General features: G+C 41.1%; 1 protein-coding gene and 1 long non-coding RNA gene across 2 annotated transcripts in view; both read right to left on the minus strand.

Annotated features, from left to right (window-relative positions):
- Nucleotides 1-23,745, minus strand: part of LOC308060014 (sodium-dependent neutral amino acid transporter B(0)AT3-like) — a gene marked incomplete at its 5' end in the record, with an annotated part of 28,803 nt that extends 5,058 nt beyond the window's left edge. Inside the window, 9 exons of the mRNA XM_080378191.1 lie at nucleotides 896-1,100; nucleotides 2,645-2,801; nucleotides 3,372-3,500; nucleotides 3,779-3,891; nucleotides 9,054-9,164; nucleotides 9,566-9,747; nucleotides 12,053-12,190; nucleotides 13,761-13,901; nucleotides 23,589-23,745. Coding sequence (XP_080234317.1) covers nucleotides 896-1,100; nucleotides 2,645-2,801; nucleotides 3,372-3,500; nucleotides 3,779-3,891; nucleotides 9,054-9,164; nucleotides 9,566-9,747; nucleotides 12,053-12,190; nucleotides 13,761-13,901; nucleotides 23,589-23,745 — 1,333 coding nt within the window. The remainder of the gene's footprint in view (nucleotides 1-895; nucleotides 1,101-2,644; nucleotides 2,802-3,371; nucleotides 3,501-3,778; nucleotides 3,892-9,053; nucleotides 9,165-9,565; nucleotides 9,748-12,052; nucleotides 12,191-13,760; nucleotides 13,902-23,588) is intronic.
- Nucleotides 17,163-23,533, minus strand: LOC308060015. Its single transcript, XR_013926559.1, has 2 exons — nucleotides 19,263-23,533; nucleotides 17,163-19,209 (listed from the first exon to the last, which is right to left on the minus strand). It is a non-coding gene; the product is annotated as an uncharacterized lncRNA (long non-coding RNA).
- Nucleotides 23,746-24,250: the final 505 nt, after the last annotated feature.

A 24,250-nucleotide genomic window follows, 5' to 3' on the forward strand; every position in this document is an offset into this window, starting at 1 on the left:
GGAAAATCAATTTCAAAATAATAGGGTTACCTCATCAAGTTTTAAATAAATTTGTTTCTACATAAAAAGTTGTGAAATGGGAAGGTTTTAATTTAGTTGCCACAAGAACACTCTAAAAAAGGCATGCCAGCAGTAGTCCCCATAAGAATTTAAAAGGACACACTGCTGATGTGTTAATCCATTACTTCAAAGCACCAGAAATGTTTCTAGACACATTTTTCTAGACCAATTTCACAGCAGGATCTGTTAGACTCTCACTGAGTCTGGTTCTTGAGGAGCAGGTTGGGTTCAGTAACTGTCTCTGGTTGAAAAGATGCCGGTTTTGGTGCAAGAACAGGATCGCACACACTCATTCCTCAGTTTCCAAGTAGTAATTTTCAACTTTGGCCTGTTCACAGTAAATATGAAAGAATCTGTAGCAGCATAAACCTGAATGAAATAAGGGTGAATGACCTCTCTTACAGCTGTGACAGTGTGGTAAGCTTGTGCGGAGGTGGTTATGGCAGACCAGCTGATGTCAGTGGTTGCCTTATAGTGGCTTGTTTAGGTGCCAAAGGCTTATGTAAAGACAAGGCTCTTCCTGATGTCAACAACGGCTCAGACGCCAGGCACAGCGATTTAACAAGCTTTCTCAGACTGAAACAGCTCTTGCAAGCTAAGAAAAAAAACTGGCAAGGGCAGTATAATACTGTCATCTGACAGCTTCTGCCGTAACTGCTACCTCATCTATGTCCTTATCTTCTGCAAACACAATCCACGGCCCTTACCAACACTATGAGATAGCTAGGTTAATATTAAAATTCTTAATCGCTCTGTGATATTTATGAAGCAGTTGGTAGTTTGCGCATCTATAAAGAAGCCACCTTCTTTGAACAAACCAAAGCAAATACCTTACCAGATAATAGCTCTTTGGGTATTGATTTAGATATAACTCGAAGCTCTAGAAGAGGAGTGAAGACTCCCTCGATGTTCCCAAACATGGAAGAAAGGCCCAAGCAGAACAACATTATGAAAAACAGGATGGCCCAGGCCTGGGAGCCTGGCATGAGAATGATGGCTTGAGTGAAAATGATGAAAGCCAAGCCAGTTCCTGATACACTCTGCAGAATTCAGAAGCAGATAAAAATATGCATTATAATGGTGTAAATGTAGTTTCTCGTGTGTATATGCTGCTGTTCTTCCCTGGAGTCAAGGGTGCTGGTCAGCCTGTGGGGCTCTGGCAGCCAGCAGTGGTGAAAACAGGTAGTGGAGAGTGTGGAGATTTTAATTTTAAATGGTCTATCAGAGGTGCGTAGACAATCATAGAGCAGAATTCTAGCTTGCACAGAGAGGTGTGTCAAGAGTTGTAATTGAAAGAACAATTGCTTTGCTAATGCTCTTAAATATGTTTGTTTTTTTAAAAATGTATAATGTAAGAGCTGCTGGAAAGAAAAATATGTAAGTAAGGATATGATGGCCACTCTAGCAGCAAGGGAGTTGGTGAACTGTTGGTTGCAAAAAACCCCATAATTACCAGGGCAGAAAAGGCTAATAGGAAAAAAAAACAACAATTTAAGCCAGAATTCTTTGAATTCAGTCTCCCAAGGACAAGGATATTTAAATATGATTTTTTTAATCTAAATCTAAATTTTAATCTATTTCGGTAAATCAGAAATGGGTGCCATCAGAGGAAGCCAGACAAAACAGAAACTGACTCATGTCGGGGCTGGAATGTTGTCCTTGGACTTCTCTGTCATGTGAGCAAAATGGCCTGTTTCGCTGTTGTGTGTTATGGCTGTTGTGCATCAGCACACTCTGTCCCTAGCAAATGTGTCCACCCTTCTGTCCGTTGATTTTATTTTCTTTTTTTCTCAAGCTCCTTTCTTTCCTAGTCTTTCTCCCAACAATGGCCCTATTCTCTTCTCATTAGGTGGCAAGGACTTGTAATAAGGTAGTACGAATGAGTGAGTAGTAAATAAGAGTTTGAGGGCTGGGTGGTTTCACTGGAGCAAGTGGAATGAGGCTGGAGAAGTAAACAGAGAACGTGTATTTAGTGATAGGGGAAATGTTTTGGGAGGGTGGGAAAAGAAGGAGAGGGAGACGATCATGATGTATTTTGGCAGGGGGGAAGAGAGTTGGGAGAAAAAAAATTAAAATATTGGTAAGATCTTGTGCAAAGAGAAGGAAAAATAAAAGGGAGAGGACAAGAGGGAATAGAAAGATGAGGAAAGGAATACCTTCCTGTGATTGAAGGCAAACAGTGAACATTTTTGTGGATTTTTTGATACTTTCTTAAATATGGATTTAGAAAACTCCCATTCAGCATCCTTTTCCTATAATCTTTTAATTAGATGTGTTTCTTTTGTTGTGCTTATTCCTGTAAACTAAAGTAGGGCTGCATCTAGTGTCCATGGTAGGCTCCAGGTAAGAGGATATTTGAAGATTAGTTTTGTGATAATAATGTGCAATTTTACATGCTGTACCAGACAGCTTTGATTTCAGACTGTCCTACAGCAGTGTTATTATTTCAAATTTTGAAAAACTGTTTTGTTTCATGGTTATGTATGATATATTCATTACAAGTAAAGTATAAGCACTTACAAGGAAAAGGAAGATAGCAGTCCTTCTACATAAAGGATTACTTTGTTGGCAGCAGTTACGGTACCTGATCAAGAAATTCTTGGAGGTCACAGCTTTTCAGTTTGAGTCCAGCAATTTTTTCTGGATATGATGAATTTAGGAAACTAATCCAGGCTGTATAGTTCTGTCGCATGATGCTTTCTTCTGGAAGATCAAATTCATTGATGATACTGATAATGTTCCTGCCAGAGAAGCCGACATACCGTTAGTTTAAATGTTTGCAGATGATGTGGCTGGAAATGCTGTGCCATGTATTCAGATGTTATTAGAAAGTGATGTTTACTTTCTGTACAATATAAAGGAAAATATTAAATGGGAACTTAGTATAAAATAGGAGAAAATATTCAAGCTATTTAATGTCCTGTCTTTCAGATACAAACTGAGTGCTTCATGCAGGTACAGTCTCTAAAATGTTTGTTGGTTTGGTGGGGGCGGGGTTCAGCCTTCAAGACCATTTCCACCACTTGTGTTTAATGTACCAGTGAATCTGGTGGAACAGGAAAAGGTGTTGTGTTTTTAAATACTACTGATGCTACCCTGAGATTAATGGGTTGTTTTATAATCTGTCTTGCTTCTTACAAATGCTAACCCTGATCATTCTTGCCTCAGTGCCGTAATACCTTCTGTTTTTATATTAGACTTCTCCGTACAGGTGCCTTTCCTTTTTAGTGAAAATAAATTCTATAAATGCATGTTCAAGTAACACATTATCTGTTTAGGCATTGAAACCATGCTATAACACTGTTTCTCACCTGTCCAAGCAGTCCCAGTAGCCTGTGGTTGCTTTAAACCCCAAAACAGAAAAAACTGGGATGGAAGCATAGAGGGATGTCACGCTGTTCACAATTGCTACTGTCACAGCATCCTTTTCACAGTCATTTCTAGAAACAGCATTCAAAAAAGTGAAGTAACTAAAAAAAGGCAGTATTTTATCTGTGATTATTTCAGGTATTTCTGGAAACATTTTATTTTTTTAGATTTTTTTCCCTTTCCTGTTAGAAAATCTATTTGGCCTTTTAGAAAGACAGCAGCTGTTAAGAGCCTTTAAAAATCTAAGATTCTTAATAAATATCTGAAAGAAAGTGTTTTGAAAATCTCAGAAAATTGCACAAAATGCAGCAAGAATTAGCCAATTTATAAAGATTGTAATTATACTTACTTTGGTGGGTTGTAGCTTGAGAATGCAATAAGTCCTCCAAAAGCCAAAGAGAGAGAGAAGAAAATCTGGGTAGCTGCATCAAGCCATACACGGGGATTTTTCAAAATGTTCAGCTGAAATAATGGGAATAAATGCATGTATTACACTTAAATTAAATTTTCTTTTTCTCTCCCAGTTCTCATAGCTCATCTCATACTTTACTTTTGAAACTGAGTGTTGTGTTGCCATCTAAAGACACTGGAAATGGGAATTAGCACAAAACATGTCAGTAAAGCAGGTGTTTCTTAGGACATGATTTGGTCTATTTAGTGTATGTAGTTATTACAGAATCTGTTTCATTGTATGCTTCTTCTTCCAATGAAAAAAGAAGCGTTTCTAAGTGATAGGCATTAGGCATACAATAAATCCACATACTGGGTAACTTACAGTTTAAGAATATTATCTTCCTAAAACTGTATAAAAATCCACTAAAGTTATATTGTTTTAAGACAGAAAGTGATTCCATAGCTTTCCAAATTCACTTTAAAAGGATATAAAAAAACCCCAGACTAAAAGTCCAGGCAGTCAAGAAGAGTATATTCACTAAAAAGAACATCTTAGATTCAAAGTACTGTGAAAACAGCAATAAAAGATAAAAGGGCAACATAGGCAAAACAAGGGAAAAGGAGAAAACGACAGCAAAATTTTAATTTAGATGTCAGGGCGACATGATAGATGAAGGTAAATTAAAAAGTCAATGATTGTTGTATTACAGAGAATAATATATGGTCCTAAATAGCTGTCCTAAGAAGGGATTCTATCATTAAAAGCAGGCTGAAAGAAAAAGATAAAGCATAAGTAATGCGCAAAATGTAAATATACTTAATAAATATTAGTTTCTTGCAGAAACTAAGAAGTGGTGTGTTATATTTATACCCTACCAAGGTGACTTATTTTCCAATCTGTTATCAAGTAGAGTGACTAGAAACCAGTACTAGTTAAGAATGAGTGTTTTCAAAAGCAGCTGGCCCAGAAGTAATACTGGGGCCATAGAGTATTTCACTTTGGTTTACATCAATCTGAATCAAACCTGCATCCTAGTAATGTAGGGCAAATTGTGTTTCCTGTCATGTCTATATGCCTGTGCTATTGATCCTAGTACATGATTAGGAACATCTGTAGGAATGAAGAGTAAGTATGCCAGAAGCCCCTTAATAGCATTTTGGGTTTTTCTGAAGCTGGCCTGAGCTTGAAGAGCAAGAATAATGGATTCATCTCAGTGTGGACGGATGCGGTGGATGCCATTACTGCAGATGCTTTCTCCACAAGTATGTCAGTGCTTTCACCACAGCAGAACTGGTGTAACCTTTTGTACAACATAGCATAGCAAGCAGGTAAGTGTAACCATTGCTGACTGAAATGCTTCAACTTAGGCAAACCTTTCCTAGAGGTTCATTTTGAAGGATCATAACCAAACCCTCTAATGCCAGAGCACTTGCTGGTAAGACCACGTGCAGGTGCAGAACTAGATTGCTACTGCAGTGCAGATACTCAGCATTCACACTGCTACGTGGCCCTCGCAGCCTGATGAAGTGCTGCCAAGTCAATTGCCAGTGTTGATAGAGGAGGTTGTTAAAAGTTTGACTTTCTGACTGGGGACTTTGGCAAATGAATCCGGTGATAGTTTAGTTTGGTGCTAGACATAATGCATTTTTTGCCTCTAAGACACTAATCCATGCCCAAACTTGAAGAAATAGTGGACAGGCAAACATGCCATGGCAATGTCATTTTCTGGTCTTAAACAAATTATGAATCTAAATGCTTTTTTATATTTTTGGTAATCTGGCATACAGATATCATAAGCACATCCTCAGAAGAAAAAAATGTGCTGAAACTAGAACTGTGCGAATGAAGATGTACAAGCAGAATGTTAATGAACACAGGGGTAATGAGGAAAGGAAGCGTAATTGCTGCCCCCTTGGCAGTGAGATGTTTGGATACTTGAACACATGAAACATGGACAGAAACTTTCTTCACAGATCCCTGTGATGTGTAATTTTGGTGTAAAAACAGCTATTGCTTTTCTCATAAGCAAGTGGCCAACAAGTAATACTGCACTTAAAGACATTTTAAGTTCATTAAGGTAATGCTTTCGTTCTCCTTAATACCAGAAGTGATACGGACAGACTGGGTACCTCAAAAGGAGTTTTAAGCATTCATTCACAGTAATATATTAGGTGTAAAACTAAACTGCAAAATAGATGAAAAAACTAAAAAATTGCCTTCTGGGATAGAGGGTCTGGTGCCTGTGCTGCCTTTTTCTTGGCTATTCTTACTGCTCTTTAAATAGCTGCAGAGCACTGGGGTCAGGCACGTTGCCCAACCAAGCTTCTGAAATTGTTCGTTGCCAGAGAACCCCCAAATATTTACAGTCTCTGAAGCCCTTTCAGATGTGAAAGAGCCTGGAGAAGGAGGCATTTGTGCTCCTGAGCTGACACAGGTGTCCACAGAAGCTGAACTGCATAGGCACCATTGCTGATGCTTGATGGGATCCCTTCTCTGCTGCCTCTGATTTTTAATTTTTTTTCCCAAGAACCTTTCCAAAAGCTCTGTTCCAGCTCCTCTGTTGCTTCATCTTTGTGCGACAGCTTCTGCTTTCCCCTCAAGTGCCTGTGAGCATAACTTCAGTATCTCTTCTTTTTTCTTGGCAGCTTCACTTTCCAGGTAGCCAAGGAGTTAGAGAGGATGAGTAAATAGTCAGACTTTTCCATGTCTGAAAGTCAATGAAAAGAAGTATTTGTTATTTGTTCTAGAATTTAAGGTGTGAAAGTATGTCAGGTAGCAAAAAGCGGACTATGCATTTCTGCATGAAAATAAAACCACAGCCTGTCATGTTTAAAATCCATATGCATGCAGTTATTATTTGTGATATTTATTAATGAGAAGTAAAATACAAACTTGGAAGGTGAGTGAATTTAAGCAGTGGTGGTTTGGGGAAAAATAAATAAATTCAGTTGGGTGATTGTGATGTTGAAACTGGTAAGATGTGACTTTTAGCACTAGGTGTTATTTTCACAGATTTGCAAAAACAAGAGGGAGGTGTAACAGTTACCAGCGAATGGATGTGTCAGCTATTACAAAAAACCTACAATTTCTGCTGCACTGCAAAGTTGGAAAAAAGTTGGAAGAGATTGCCCCAGTGAGTGGAGAATGTCAAGAAGGTTGGTTTTGGTTTGTTGGTTTTTTTGGGGGATGGGTGGGTGTTGGTTTGTTTAGGGTCTTTTTTGTAAAGCAAGCTGAAAATGGCAGTAGGTGAGCTAACTTTATTTTACTAAAGCTTTACAAGCTTCCTTCAAAAAAAAAAGAAGAAAACAGCATGCACTTAAGAAATACACTTTACAGTTTTGTAACCTGATGTGGTCTGGGTGGGTCAGGTAAATCTTTGACAAAAAAACCCACAAAACCCACAAACCAACAACCCCCCTATAAAACTCACTTTAGGACATGCACTGTGGAGAAGTGTAACAAGAAAAATTCATGTATTTACTGATGGCAGTGGTGGGAGTTGTTTCTCATTAAACAGGCTAACAGAAAAGGCAATACTGGTACTGCCACTGTGGGCTAAGGGGAAGAAGAAAGAAAGGAAATGTTGCAGTTGTGTGCTTGCTGTCTTTTTGAAGACCCTGAAGTGCCAGAATCCTCCATAGCAGTTGGTGTGTTAGTTTAACAAAGCCATCTCTGTCTTACACTATAACTTTCGATGCATAGCAACACCCAGAGTAGATGATCACTTACCAGGCTGTTGCATCAGCTTTCCCATGTTTGTAGGTAAGAATATAGTTTCAGCACCAAAACCATCTTCAGATGACTCTTAAAGGACATCTCCAGGATCTGCTTCCTCAAACGAACTAATCCTTAATTACAGGTTGATTGCAGCCAGATTTTCATTCTGACTTCTGGTGCCAGTCTGCAAAACCATCCGGCTCTTCTTGTATGATGATCCCCCTCAGCGCTGCAATACCTCCAGGCTTTGTGAATACACATAAATCTAGTTTTTGCATTAAATTCACTGTGTAACGACTGTGGAATGTGAAGTCCCAAAGATGCCTGAGCTCTTTCAGAGAAACCCAATCGGCTGAGCTGAGACAAAGTGACAACAGGCCAAGCGCTGTTCTGGTTGTGTTGTCTAGTCTGCTTTCTTCATTAAGACAATGAAGCAAGCATTTATTGTCCTGTCTGAGCCCTACAAAAATAAGGGTGCATGTCCTGACCTCCTGTAAAGACCAAGATTGTCTTTTGACAAGAAAGACAACCAAGACTGGTTTTGCAGGGGGAGGGATAAAACAGGTGTCTCATCTGAGCTGTCTCTTGCTGTTGTCCCTTTCCAGGCTGACACGTAATGTATCTCTGGGCTTCTTGGCTTATGTTTTCCTTAATGCCTGCGTTTCTGTTGTAGGAAGAGAAAGGGCAATACCCAGTGCTCCTGTGGTGGGAAGCACTGCTGTGGCTGCAGAGGCAGAGGACGCTCCAAGACCATCTGTCAGTGGGTGCTGCTTTTCCTCTTCTACACTTACGGCTTTATGGAGGTTTTTAGCATGAAGGCAGAGCTGTGAGGAGCCTGTGGTTGATAGCAGCCACTTGGTGGAACAAATTTGCTCTGCATTTGGGAAGGCTGCTAAGGACAGCATAAAGAGGTCCTTCTGAAATGGCCAGCATATGGAGGGATCTGGGACTCCTGTCCCTTTGAGAAGATGAGAAAAAAATGGGAGAGGGGTGCACTCCAGCAGCTCTGTCTTTTAGGGACATACGGGGGTGGGGGGGAAACTTGCGCTACAGAGAAAAAGGGTAGGATAAAATTACTTTCAACCGTAAAAAAACCAAACACTTTGCAGTATAATTCCTCCGTTGTTTTTCTTATGAAGTCTTAAAATATTAAAGTCATGTAAATTCGGTAGTATTGACAGGAAAGTCCCATCTTTGTTGTGTGTAAAAGAGATGATTCTGTTCATGAAGCATATCGGTTTCACTTAGACATTCAAGTCTGAGGCACCCATAACATACTCATTTTTCCAGTATTTTCTGATATGCTTATTACCAAACTGTTAATTACCTTGCTGCCTCTTCTCTTGCTACAGTATATTAAAATACTAAATCACTTCATCTCATAAAAAAGAGCTTAGCTGAACTCTTGGATAGGGAGCTAGATCAGGATTTGCTGGAAAATCAATATACAGTATGAGATCGGAGGAGGAGAATAAGGAAAAATAGTATTTCTGACTATAGCAGCAATACTTGCATTAGGGGTGAAGAGGTAAACCAGACCATCGGTGGCTCCTGGTAGAGTGAGTCCGTGAATGAGGAATATAGTTAGGACCAGGTAAGGAAATATTGCTGTTACATAAATTGCCTAAGGTAAGAAGACAGACAGATGGTTACTGAGAATAACACTGATAAATCCTATTTAAGTTATTGCTACATACAATCCTAATAATATTAGATAGGACAGCTACAGATGAATATTGCCATCTTTAGAAGAAGCAGAGTGCACTTTAGCAGAACATACTTTTAACAAAATTGCTTTTGAAACTGTGTGAGGGGAGGCTGGTAGGGCAGGAACATTTGCAATGGGAAAGGAGAGAAGTGTCATTTTGAGCCATGTGTGCTGCTGTCACCGCTTCGTTGGACAAGGAACACCCTGAAATGGTGCTAGTGTGGTACATGGGGAAGGCTTTCATTGATGGTGAAACTCAGTATCTGGAGAGCAGGATTCAAAGGGTGGGATAATGCACTTCTCTGTCCTTTCCATACCTTTCCTGTGGTTTCAATTCCGCGGATGGTGCAGAGATAGACAATTGCCCAGCAAGTTCCTAAGCACAAAAGGAGCCACCACTGCAATGTGCCACTATCAGTGACGTCGGGTGTTATGTTCAAAGTTTTCCTGTACCAGAAATAATTTACCGCGGTACTTTCATAACATTCTTCATTGAGCCCTAGAAGAAAATGTGGCAAGCATAAGAATAAATTTTGAAATGGGTAATATTTTTCCCACTCGCTGTATGGTTAGGAAGGAATATTTTATACTAATGGAGAGTGGCAGGATGGTCTCTTGTGGGCTGCCAAGTCAAATACAGAGATGGGCTGAACTGGCCTTTCTGCGCTGTCTGTAATGTGCAGCAAGACAACTGTCACGGCAGGCTAAGGCTGTGAGACTTACATGAGACCTTCACCAGAACATCACCAACGTTTCTACAGGTGATAACCTTTTAAATAGGAAAGGTGTCACACTCGGTGCAAGGTAAATTCTAAACTGTAATTTCTGTGGAGACTGACATTTTTTAGCTGCATGTTTGTAAGTTGGCAGAGCTGTGACAAGATTCAGGCACCTGAGGATACGCCTAAGCCCAGGGTCCCCTGGCTATGTCATGACCCTGTAGGGGGGCAAGACCCATGCATCAGCCTCTGGGTCACATTTCCAGGACTTCTGTGAGCAGGAGCCCCAGGCACCTGCACCCAGGGGAGCGGGCACTCCCCAGCCAGGCTCTGTGTCTGGAGAGGAGGGAACCGGGAACACAACATACACCGTGACCTGCGCTCACCCGTCTGCCTAAATGCCTGAGGAGGAGGTTGACAGAGGATCTTCAGGAAACTCATTGACTTGCAGTCTTTAGCTGGAAGTCCAAGTTCCCTGGGTGCTGCAGCTCCTGTCTTTGCTCCTAGCCGGAATGAGGAATGTCCTGAGGGCAGGAGGCAGCCCTGTGCATTTCCAGGAGCTGGAGTTACACATTGTGAAACCTACAGAGGCAGCACTGATAGCAATCCCCGTAACCAGGAGGTCCAGCACACACCAAGACTGGGGAAGCTCTTTTTCCTTTATGTGCCTGGTGAGACCTGAATGCGTCTCTTCCTCTGCCTAGGAGAGCACACTAATTTTCTTGCAGTGTCTCCTACTGAAGCTGCTGGTTTGCATGCAGTCCTGCTCAAGTTTAGCATAACTTTTTCTCCTCTCCTTCCCTGTTTTAAAGTCCCATTAGTCTTGGTATTGAAAAATCCATCTTTAAAGGACTTCTTCAATATTTTCTAAAGGATTCTTAACTAAAAATTCAAGGCTTTTTATATACTAAACTATAGATTAAAAAGCTGATCTCTAAAGCAGGTTTGGAATACATGTTTAGCTCACTAGTTGGGACATTTGTATCCTGAGAAATGAAAGAATCCTATTTCTTAAGGCAAAAATAATTTTCTCTACTTCTGTAACAAAGATGGGAAATGTCTGACACTCTTCCTACTCTAGAATAGTCCTAAGGTCTCCAAAAGAAAGTTGATTTCTGATGTATTTTGTCTTTTTCCTAAGCCTGTTATGCAGATCATTTCTTGCTGTGCCCTGGAACTTGTTGCCTCTCGTGCTCTGAACAAAAAAGCTGAAAAACAATTTTAAAAAACAGAGAGCAGACTTCCTTATCCTGCTTAGGTACACTGTCTGACTTTGGTCTTACTAAAAGCTTTATAATGGATAGTGTATATTTGGTCTGAGCCTCAAAGATTCCCTCTTTAAGTAGTTTCTCTGCTACCTCAAAAATGTTTTGCTTATTTAGTTGCTTATTTTAAAAAAAAACACTGTTATTTTTGTTTCCCATTTTGAAATCAAACAAACGGGGTCATGGACTTTCTGGCTTTTATTGTTCCTGCAAGGATGATGAATTTCAGTAGGCTAACGTCACTCTTACAGCTTTTTGATAGGAAAACAAAGTCTTGCGCAAAACTTGGGGTCAAATGAAGTGTGGCTTCTGTTCTCAGGGCTTTCTTGGTTACCTGCTCTGGGAAGCTGTCTTGTTGGATGTGTAAAAGTAATTTCAGCAATCTACAGGCTTAAATTGAAGTTCTTCAGTAGGGTTGTGTTTCCTGCTCTGACAACTCAGCTGATCTTTCTCAGCACATCATGGCAAATGAGCTAAAAGGTTTCTATATGAGCTTGTTATGAGTCATAACCATTGCATCACCAGCTAATGAAAACTCGAAAGTCTCATTTAAAGCAGTTACTGAAAGATGTAGTCATAAATTTGGTTCTTATGCTAACAATCTCACGTGTCTTGATAAGTAGTTTATAACAACAGACACGTGTGTCTTGATAGAGGAGTATTTCTCCATAGTCAGAAAGCAGAGGATGCTCTTTCAGACTGATATTTGTATCATAGCGTAAGCATAACAAACAAATAAAACTTCCCTTTTCCCCTTGCTAGCCCCCAGTCTATTTGTGATCCTCCTCTTGCTAGCAGTGATGCTTGAAGGGGTAGTTACCTGTTCTGTTTTCATTTAGAGGACAAACACTCCAAGGAAGAGGTTCTTGGAAGGAGTTTATGAAATACCACATCACCCAGGTTAAAACAGTGTTGTAGTATAAGCTCACCAGAACTGACACCATCCATGAACCAACCCCTGCAGAAAGCACAATATCTCAGCTTAGAAAAGCTTTGGAAAAAATTATCAATTGCAGCACTTGTTCTTAGAAGCTCAACATTTCCTAATTTGTTAAGATTTTCTCTTTACCCCCAGAGATTTTCACGTGAAAGATGGGCATTTGTGTCCTCAGTAGCCGAACGCTGGTGCAGTCCCCCAGGTCACCAGCCCTGCTCCAAGAAGGCAGACACTCCCTATTTATGTACAAGATTAGGGTTGAAATCTTTGCTCTAGTATATAATACATTGTTTTCTACGTGAAACAACTTCAATAGCAGAGACCCAAAGAGTCTGAGGTTTCACAGTGTGCTATAGCTGCGTGAGGGCACTCTTTGTCCAAAGTGATGTGTGTATGCCCTAAACCGGTAACTGTGTTGCTCCTACAATAAGGAAGGAAGAATTAGCAAACCCACAGTTTCTGCTTGCTTGCATTTTTGCAAAGGGAGGATGGACATTCCTAACTGTAGGAGATGTGTTTAGCTGGAGGCACCACCCTGCTGCTTGGCATTTCTTCCTGGTTGCCCTCTGGCCCTTAGATAACTCCTCTTAGCCTCCCCTTCTCCTCCCACACATGCTCACGGGTATAGCTGTTGCTGCCAATCCCTTTTTCAGGCGCTTGTTTAAAGCAGGGCATGATCCAGCAGAGCTGGCTGGAGCATCCAAGGGTTTTTCCTTGCCCTGGTGGGCAGGAGGCTTCTATCTCAGAACTGGTAGAGCTGATGATTCAGCCCTCTAACAGCAGCAGCTCCTATTAACTTTTTGATGCCTAATGATGTGTGCAGGACATTATATGTTTTTTCATATTTTTCATACATTATTAAGTAAGCAGGAAAAATTTCCCAGGACAGAACTGCACACCAGTCTGATGCACACTGTTGTGTGGATTGTCCCTTGTCCCCAGCCATGTTAACAATATCCCTTTAGCAGCCTCAGAGGAACTTTCCGAGGTGCTTTAGGCTCTTTAGGAGGTGCCAGGATCCTGCTTGTGATTTCCTGTCTTTCTGTCCTTGCTCCAATCCAACTATCCCTGGACAGAGATGACTGGCTCCTGGAGAGGCTGTGAGGCAGGAGCAAGAAGCACTGTGGGCAGGCAGCTCTTGTGTAAGCTCCAGGGTATGGTAGAATGGGGCAGTGTTGGCTAGCAGAGCTTGTGGTGGTTATGTTTCCCACCCCAAAGGTTAGGTTTGCATTTAAGCCTCCTGTGTGCCTAGAGTAACACCCGAAGGGAGTGATTTAGAATTACAGAATCACAGAATGGTTTGGGTTGGAAGGGACCATTAAAGGTCATCTAGTCCAAATGAGCAGGAGCATCTTCAACTGGATCAGCTTCAACAGGTTGCTCAGAGCCCTGTTGAACCTGACCTTGAATGTTTCCAGGGATGGGGCATCCACAACCTCTCTGGGCAACCTGTTCTAGTGTTTCACCACCCTCATCATAAAAAATATTCTTTTTATGTCCTAACAAGCATCAGGCACAGGTCTGTAGGAAGTGAGTGCTTAGGCTGGGAGCTCAGCTGCAGTTCCTTAAACGGGGACTGTGAGAGACGTACCGACTCCTCCAAGGTAAGGCGAGATGGTGTTCCAAGCACCGATGCTGCCTTTCCTCAGGCACTGTCCTAGGGCCAGTTCGAGATGCAACAGTGGGATTCCTTCGAAGAGAAGAGCGATGAAGTATGGGATAAGGAATGCCCCTGAAAACACAAGTGCAATTGAGCCGCATCATTATCTGCATCTCACTGAAACTACTGTTTAGTAATTTGTCTTCTTTATAACCCTAACAAAGTCCTTGTAGGATGTGTTGAGAAGAGGGAGCATTGTTAGGGATACCTGCCAAGTAACACCTGTTACTGGTAATTTATTTGGCGAATATGTAGGAGAAAGGAGTGGGACGCTTAGTGCTGCAGGATGCTTCCCCTCTAGCATCACTACAGCCCATTATAAATAGCCTCACTATTGCCTTCATTTCCCTTCCTTTTAAGCATCTTCTTTACTTCCCCTGCTCATAAAGCACAAGGGTTTGCCTTGCCCCTATACCATCTGTTTCCCCTTCAGTTCATCCCTCTTTTCCCTCCCTGAAGCTCTCAGGCGTGTGCTCCTCCATCCTCCCCTGGTAAAGCAGGATTTTGCACTGGAGACCCACAAGGTTACTTTATTGCATTAAGTTCTGCTCAGAGCCTCTTGCTAATGAAGAACTGAAAGCAAGACTGAAGTTGTTCTGTGAGACATGGGAGCAATGAAAACCAATTTCCTCCAGATTTGTGTCCTCTACATCCTTCTTGTTTTTCTCGCAGCAGCTCCCTTGGGCCAGTGGCAGCACGCACTGTTGGGTGCCTGTGGGAAGGTATCAATCCTGCCGGCAGCCTGGCTGGTTTCTGCAAAATGGTGTGCAACACCTCATGTCGCCTGCCTTCCCTCAGAAGGGACACGAGTTTGGGTCTCCTGCCTTTGCACAGATGCTGATTTGTCATGAGACCAGGAGAAGTTTCATCAATGTGTTCAAACCACCTGCACAAATGTCCAATTAAAATGAAATGGTGTAATAGATTGAACTTTATTGCCATCACCAGCAGCCCCTGTGACTACAAAGGCTTTTTTATCTGGGGAAACAGAAATCCTGCCTAAGCTCCTTCACAGTCCTCCTACCAACTCATACTGACTCTGTCCTCCTCATCTCTTTATCAGTAAACCTGTGCCTAGTAAGACCTTTTTGACTTTGCCTCCAAATCTCATACCTGAGCCTGCCCAGCTCTGCTCTTCCAGCTCTGGACACCTCCCCTCCCTCCAGGCTGGCAGGGAGAACAGCCTCACCATCGCTATCAGAGAGCAGAGCAGCTCTGCTCTCTGCTCCATCTTCAGCCCTGAGAGGGAGGTGAGGGAATGTGTAAGGATTTCTGGTGTTTTCCTGTAGTGGCTCCAGAGTTTTGCAATCACTGGCTATTTAGAAAGGCTGGGCAGATAAATCAAATTGCTTGAGCTAGGTATTGCAATAACTTTGCTACCTATTGTTAAGTGCTGCAATAACTACACACAACACCCAGAGAAGGTGTGTTTAATGGTTTAGCCCTTTACCAAGGGCTAAAAATACATGAGAACAAAAACTGGCAAAGCTTTTCTCAGTGAAGGACTGTTCTTAATTTGCCAAAGGTGGAAATGTCTCTACTTAGATTCTGATTTCTTAAGATGTTTTTAACCGCTAAGAAGCAGATTTGAAAAAGAATTCTCACAGTTAACTCCCAGTATGTTAAATCCTCAGTTTGGATCCTCAGTACCCCTGCTCGGTAGTCCCTGTGCATGGAGGACGCTCTAAAGTGGCTATTATAACCACCACCCCAAAAGGGAGACTTACAGAGGGAGTTAAGTACCACACTATTTGGTTTATTTTCAAGTGTTTTACCACCCGATGACATCTCACCTGGAGCTACCTGCCAAAGCTTCCGTGTAAATACTAAGGAGTTTGCAGATCCCTTCTGCGAGAACTCGGCAACCTCTCCCCACGCTCAGTCCCATGCTCTCCTTCAAGCCTGCTGCAATACCCCCCTCCACAGCACACCTGAGGGTGCCCACCGAGCCCTCCTGACAGCCTGAGGTGTCAGGCTGTCTTCTGGAAACAGCAAAATATTCACACGAGTGACTGGCACACCACAGTGCAGAGCACTCCCGTGTTTCGCCCAGCTGCCTGGCAGCACACCAGCTCCAGGCAGCAGCTGTTTCATAGAGTCATAGAAACATTTGAGTTGCAGAAGACCCTTAAGATCATTGAGTCCAACCATAAATACATGATGCTCTCTAATTGCAAAGGACTAATTCAATGACCTTTGAGATCTTATGTCTGAAGATTTACAAACAACTATTCCAAACCCACTCCTGCTACTTCTGAACATCAAGATGCAAAGCAAAAGATTTTTTACTCCATCATATACCTAAATAGATGATTCAGGAAATATTTGAGTGAAGTTCAGCAGTAATTGCATTTTTATGCTTATTTAATTCCCATTCTTATTAGAAAGAGGAAAAATTTGGAACCACTGGCAAGTAAGATTGCTAAAGGTACCACATGAAGTTGAAGGTTGGAGGATGGGAAAACTCCTAGGGCAGCTCCTGTTAACCTTTTCTGATCACTAACCTACCCATTTATAAACGTGACTTCAGAAAGGAAGAGAACTGAGAAACAGCTTGAAGGTGGTTTCCAGAGACACAGGAAGAAGTCAGACCTCTTCCACTCATCTAAAAAGAGGTTTCTAACCCTTTCCCTCCTGGCCTTGAAAGCTTCTTGATATCCCATTAGCTTCTTTGACATCTATGCGATGCAGAGCCCTTGCTAGCAGAGCACTCCGTAAGGAACTGGCCTATCTCCCATATCGTATCTCCCTGGAAATAACTGTGTAATAATTAGTGCAAACTGCTCTCTGTTATCTCTCTGCCCTTTTCTGTTTGCTAGTTGAACCATTGACAGCAGAGCATGTTTAGATATTCTGCTGATAAAAGCCTGTTTACTTTGTGCTGGTTTGTATGTATCTCCAGTCATATTTACAGCTGGCAAAACGTAATGTCACACTTGAAAAGGAAATACATGAGAACAATATAAAAAGTATGCTATCTGCAAATATGAAAATACGGCAGAAGATTGGGCTAAGAAAAAAATAGTTAATGGAGCTAATCTTTCTCGAACTTAATTCAGATAAATGGCTTGTAGTGTAAAAATATGTTTTCACTTATTCATTCCTTTACAGTATGTTTAGGCAAAAAAGAAATAGTTAGGAAAAGTATAGACAGTCTGCTCAAGCACCTGAAGCTTACACTTTCCCACAATAGAATCCCCCACCCACAGAAAGAAAAAGAATGTCAGAAAGGTATCAGATAATGAGAAGGAACGCTCCAGCACCGTATAGTCAAGGACTCTGTTTATTAGATAGAGGAGAATGTGCCAGGAGGCAGGATTTAAATCTTTAAAAAAAAAAAAAAAAAATGCCATGAGGTATCTACTGTGGAAAAAGCAAGAAGAAAATCCAAGGAGAATGAAGCGAGCTGGTACCTAACACAGAGCCTGTGTCACAAAGGAGGCAGAAACTCCTTTTGTGGTAGGTAGTAGGTTTGGCTTCCATGAGCCATGGGAAAAGGGAACCCTAGCAGAAGCAGTCATAGTGCCAGTAAGCAAATTATTCTGTATCTGGATATTCTAAATATATATTTAGATATTCTAGATCTGTGTGCTCCACAATGAGAGGAAAATAAATAACATCATATATAAGAAGCAAGCCCAGGGGGGAACCTGTAAAAACAAAAGTTTAGCTTCAGTAACTTTTTTCCTCTCAAAAAATGAATAAGGAAATTGATAGTGATAAAGTATTTGTAAGTGCCTTAAAAGCCTGGAGAAATGCCCATAAAATTCAAAAGTATCCCCATGGCATGATTTAGTTGTATCCCTGAGGCATGACCTAGGAAAAATTGTCTACACCATTCCTTCTGTCAGACTGGTGTCAAGATGCATAAAGCATCCATCCTGCAAGTAGATACATGCTTTACTAGAAGAAGGTCAAGGGCAGGGGGAGAGGGGGAAGTCCAAAATGTACCAGACTTAAAAATTACTTTGGAAGGAGATCCAGCACAAAGATACCACAAAGCCAAGGAACAATCCCTGTGCACATGAGAAGGCACTGAAAGCCTACAAGAGCTCTTTCAGACTACCAACAACTACAATTACTGCACATATTGGTAAGTTGGTTTCCTGGACAGTAGAGCCCTAAGTGACAAGGAGCACCAGCGTATCAGTATCATTGCTAACTCAGAAGAACCATTAGAGTGGAGATAGCTTTTAGTCATGGCAGTAGGAAAGAAAATACCTGGTGCACTCTAGGTACACTGAGGGTTTTTAAAACCTGACCTCTTGAGTGCATTGTATAGGCAAATCAGGTCAGAAAAGCAACTCCTCAACTATAGTCAGCCCTCTGCCTGCAAAATGACACTTGAAGGGCACAGTTTTGCTGTATCACCTATGCGTGGCAAATCTGGAAGAAAAGTGCACGAACCACTAGGCAGCCTGTTGAGAGCTATTGATGCACTGGAGGCCAAAATGACCAGGAGACTAATGAAGGAGCACAGTCTAAAGCTGAATCATGGCAACTGGCAAAGCAAAGTGAAACAGCCAAATTGGTTTTGTCACATCTTAGAAAGAGAAAGCAATAGACTTGACTACTGGAAACGTAAAGTAGTTTGAAGTATGGTGAAGTAGGGTGACCTCCTAACCAAGAAGTGCCAAGACCAGCAGAAATTGATAACCCTCAATGAGAAGCAGAGAAAACTCAACAGCTTTGCTTGATGTCAGGGTGCCAGTGAAGACTTCCTAAATGGTGGAGAAAAACTTAGAGGAACTGATCTACATGCTCAATACTGCATCTTACCAGTACCTGCAGATCAGCTAGCAGAAGTAAGGCAAGTAACTTGAAATGGTGATCTAAAGGCACAACAGCATCTGAAAGTTCAGAAAATGGATAAAAAAATTCATTCAGATCAGAGATGTAGGAATGGAAATAAATAATTATAATGAAGACTGAAATGACCTGGAAGGTGGCAAAAGAGTAACTCCAAAAGAAATGCATCTGTAGAGTCCAAAAAATTCAGAAAGCACATCTCGGTATAATGCAATGCCTCAAGCATTCAGAGATCCACTTCACTGGTTCTGTTGGTACATATGAGAAATGGTGATGGGTGCATTTTTCCAAAAGACTGAGAACCTAATGGCAAGATACCTGTGATAATTTATTTTACTGACAAGAAATTGCAATAGGTGGTAACTACTTGTTATTAGCTATTGAAAGGGGATTATCAGACCTGTCCCTCTTTCTCCATGGGAGTTCAGCTAAGCAGTGAATAGCGAACACAGCAATGAATCATATCAAGGCATCAGGTAGGAAAAAAAGCAGCGACTTAATCATATTCACCCCTCTCTCTGTAAAACAATACTTCATGATCTTTGTTATATTTTCTGCACATGCCCTCTCTCTGTAAAACAATACTTCATGATCTTTGTTATATTTTCTGCACATGCCTTAAACCAGATGAAAAGTATGGGCTACTATAAGTGTCATATTGTGCAGCACATGTATGATGGCATCGATTTGGAGTTACAAGCCACATTGCACATCTTAAAGACTCTGAAACTTTGCAAGGTTGAGTTTCCCATGTAAATGACTGTATCTCCTTGAACAACAGGGAAGGAGCTAAAGCCATGTCCAGAAAACCAAGGGGGCAATAACCATTTCAAATGAAGATGGGTAACACCTGCAAACTTACAAAATAACCTTGGTGAACTTCTTTATGAAATACCCGTGACTGAAGGATGAAAGTGAGCAGCACCCACATGCAAGCATGCACCAACCTGAGCTGTGAAGGGCAACCAAATACAACAAGTTATGAAAATCTCAACCCCAATTGCCATAGCTTTTCACCAAGGACTTGAGCAGGACGTGGTAACAGTCCAGAAAATGAAGTTTCTTACTTGTTGTAACATAATTCATTTTTCTATCAAAGTGAATTCTTCTGCTTTTCCCAACATATGTTTTTTGTTGGTGGTTTGGGGTTTTTTGTTTGGGGGTTTTTTTCAGTATCTTCCAGGTATATCTGTTGTTCCCCTCAGGTTTTATTTTCCTTCTGAAAACACAGTGAGTCAGACAACTGCATTTTGCTGGAAGTTGTAGTTCAAATTCTAGCAAAAGGTCGGGTGGGCTATGAAAGTCTGTAAATCATTACCCCAGAAGTAAACAATTCTCCCTTTTTATCAGGACTTCAGTGTTTATGTGTATTTATTTCCTAGAAAGAAACTGTATTTTATATTGAAGATATTTTTCAGTCATCCTGCAGGCTCGGGCACTATGCACATTTTCAATACCCCATGGGTTAGGCAAGCAGATATATATAATCAAAAGTAAAATACTGCAGTAAGTTCCAGCTAGAACTGGGTTGGGTTTTTTTAAGTATACTCAGATGACTGTGTGTGTATATGTATAACTATATGACTTGTTTGAGTCTCAGTTTTAAGTGACAACCTATGTACTGGGCTATTTAGAGACTTCTTTTCAATCCCAGTTGCCTGGGAACCTTTGTGTTTGTCTCTACTTACTGTGGCAAACAACCTTCATATCCATTAGTCATGAAAAGTAAATAACTAACTCAACCGAGGCAATAAATCCAAATAATCAGTAACGACAGTGGGTGATAAATGTCAGCAAAACTGATATTATATTAGATCCAAGTTACTGAGTAACACTAATGTGCGATGAATAAGGTCCAGAGGTCTGATGAGAACAGCTGACAAATATACAAGCACTTATTTTTGTCTCTTGTTTTTTAAAAAATCTAGAGATGAGGTAAAGTGCATTGCCTAACTCCTAAACACTTGGATATCACCTGAGCCAGCTGTGAAACTGTAATCTGTACCCCAGAAGCCATTCAGCCTTAGAGCATATCTATGCTATATCTATACCATATTTTGCTGCACCTGTGGCTGTGGCTTCAGGCACCTAGCCGCTGTACCTCTCAGGGCTCTTAGTTAACCATGATGCTGCTGGTCTCACCCATGCTCATGTCTTCAGGTGCACACAAGCAGGATTTATGCTCCAGTACCCCTGAAAATCTGTTGGGCTTTTGCATATGAGTTGTTTGCTTTCAAAAATGCAACCCCAAATCACATCACTGCCTTCAATTAGCAGAATTAAAACACAAGTACATTATATACTGGTGTAAACTCAACAGCTCTGTCTTCTTGGTGGGCTTCGGGACTCACTCAAACTCTTCCAACGCCAATTCTCTGGGACAGATTGTTCACAAACCCCACAGCACTTTATTTCAGAGTCCATCCTGCTGTTGAGCTCTCTGAGCCCTTTATTAAAATCCGGTGACCAAACATTGGTTGTACATCCATACATCAACCTTTATTCACCACTGTCTTGTGCTGCAGTTTGTAGTGATGCAAACTAGCTATGTGCTATAACTGACTGCTACTCATGGAGCAGAGGAGAAACTCAACCTTTGTCCCTGCAGCATTTTCCTATTTTTATCTTTAAACCTACTCTACACCCTGTCTTTTTTGTTCCCAGCAGCTCCTGTGGGATATATCGGTGCTCAGAAGCTGGATACACAAGTAAACAGACTCTCTGAGCACTGTACGGTCTGTAAGACAGGTCACTGTGTGTCTCCTTGGACTCAGATTCATGCTTCTCCTGGGGTGGTAGAGGTTTGTAGAGCAGGGACACAGGGGACCCTGGAGGGGAGGGATGGAGAGGAGTGATCAAACCTCAGTAGCAGGCGAGTGTTTCTGATCTTCTGAAGTGAGGCTGGGATCTGAAGAAGTTGAAAAACAGCTGCCCACAGCTAGTCCACCAGCTCTAGCATGGAAAAACAGCCCTTGGTGCTTCATGGAAAGGTGTAAGAGCCTTTTTAAGGTTGCAGAACATTATTTCATCTTAATCCATAATAGAGATTTGCACAAAACCCTGAAGCACAAAGTTCATGCAGCCTCATGCAGTTGGTGGCCCCAGAAGCAGCTCTGCGTAATAAGATGTGTAGAAGATCTATGTCTCGCTATGGTCGTGTCTGTGACTTTCAAACCTTCTACTGAGCACTTTTTGTTAATTGTTCAATACATTACAAAATAATCACATTTTATTATGTTGGGGTTTTTTTTGTTACTGAACACTTGTTTCCTTGCTCAAAGATAGAAAGGCCACCTGGGTTGTGGTAGGGTATTTATATGACTTACAGCTCCTGCTACAGAAGAACTTCTTCCTTGCAGGCACCATGCCTTATCTGCTATGGGGGTATCTCTTTAAAGGTGTTTATCATGTCTCATGAACACATTTATCATTAACTGAAGTGACAGGCTTTTTCCAGCCATTCCCTTGGGCAAACACAGCGAAACAGCGTGCTTACACCTATGATTTTCCAACCACCCAGTTATGGCACTCCTCTAAGAGAGTTTCACTGGGTTTCACATCTTGTAAATAAATAATGGAAAATGTTAAGTCTCCTGGGAAGAATCTAACCTACTACTTCTTCTCTTTTCTTATTCAAATTTGTGTAACCATAGCTTCCAGCTGTTACATGTTCAACATTGCAGAGCTCCTTGCCACCAAAATAGTTTCTGTTTGCTTGTTTATAGACTACGATAAACATACTCTTTCATTTTCAATTTCATTACTTAAATAGATTGGATTCTTAATTCATTCCTTGACCCATAAGTTTTCCAGACCTTGAATAATTGATGGGGCTTTTCTGCATTTTGTCTAATTTTTCAAGTTGACTTTGAAAGGTGGACTTTCAGAAGAAGTCAGAAGCTCTGAAGTTGCCTTAGCATCAGTAGCAGTATCTCCACCTACTTCCTAGTGCTCTGCTTATATAGTCCAAGATTGCTTTTGTTGATGCAAGCTGCTATATCTTACTCATTCAGCTACTTACCAGAGTACCTAAGTGGCTACTTTTTTCTGAAACACCTCCTTCCATTAAAGGCAGCATCCAGTCTTGGTTCCTTGGTTGATTCAAATATATGTAGTTCATCAAGTAATACAGATACCTTGGCAGAACAAGCTTGGTTTTAATATCTTTTTCTGTCATTTGACAGTTTCTCCAGGTTTGAATTTTCTATTTCTCTAGTTAATTGAAAGATAAGTTTGAAATATTTTTGACATAATTTGCTATCTCACTCTGCTTCAGACAGCTTACGATGACAGGTCTCAAAAGCTACTGTGAATGGTGAATTATCAAATGCTCTTTTCTGATCTATTTCTATTTACTACATTGGCTGCTTCTAAAGCAATTATTTCTGGGAATGGTGCCCAGGGATAGGCTTGGGCAGCTGTTCATGCAACCTGGCAGGCTCCTGTTCGTGTTCTATCAGCTGAGCATTTTAAACAGCCTCACAGACATCAAAAATGCAATTTACTTTTGTGCAGGGGCAGTTCCCGATAATGGGGTGGCTCCTAAGAGCGTCAGAGAATGGACAGGGATGACTTGTTCGCCTTCCCAAAGGAAAGCACAGCGACCATTTGTCTGGGGGCCGGTTCACTCAGGGCTCCCCAAGGCTTCTTGCTTTCCCGAAAGGTAACGAGCTGCAGGTTCAGTTTCCCGCTCCCATCGGGATTGTAGCAGCAATGCAAGAACTGTAACATTGGCTTTGATGAGAGTTAGCATCCTTCTGGTCTTAATTCCTAAGCAAACACATTATTTTAAAATTAAATATACTTTAATCTAACTGGTACAAAACATTTATGAGCATTCCGTAGTTAAAATACTGATGCAAATATACAACTTCCATGCCCATCATAAGTTAGTATAGTTATATTAGACTTGTAGTTTAATACTTTGACAAAGTCCCATTTCAATCTTACCGCCTCCGTGTATCTGACACAAGTACGGAAACCGCCACACGTTCCCCAGACCAACGGCAAATCCAATACAGCTTAAAATATACTGGAACTTATTGTCCCACTTGGGTCTGCCATCTTCTTTAGGGATTTCAGGTTGCACTGGTAAATCTTTTGACATTTTAATGAAATATCCGTGGCTCCTTAGCCCCTTTCCCTATAAATAGGAGGATGCTTCAAAACTGGTCTCTCCTGCAGGTTTTATGTGAGGTGACTGGAGGATCCTGGAAAGAGAGGTGGAGCTTTCTTTATATGTGATGCAAAGGAATGTGTCATTGCCAAAGCTGCAGTTTAAAGACAAAACCAGGAATTATTATTATATAGAAAGTTACCACTCTTGACCTATTTGAAGCACCTTCTATAGTTAGAGAACTTGGGAACATGTTGTTAATGGGTAACTCGGGTTCAAGCAGGTTTTTATTTTCTGTTCTCCTTCTGTTCTCAGATACTTTCAGAGAAGTGTGACACTGAATATAATTAAAAAGAAACCTTTACAGAAGACCTAGTAAAATTGTAAAACTCTGAAAAATCTGTGAATAAACTGTTGCCATTTAGTTTCTTAGTTTGTTAATAGAGATAAATGAAGACATCTTTTGCATGTGCAAGAAGTAAATTTAAAAAAAAAA

This window comes from Falco punctatus (genome assembly GCF_963210335.1).
Source record: "Falco punctatus genome assembly, chromosome: 3".
In the NCBI taxonomy this organism is placed as follows: domain Eukaryota; kingdom Metazoa; phylum Chordata; class Aves; order Falconiformes; family Falconidae; genus Falco; species Falco punctatus.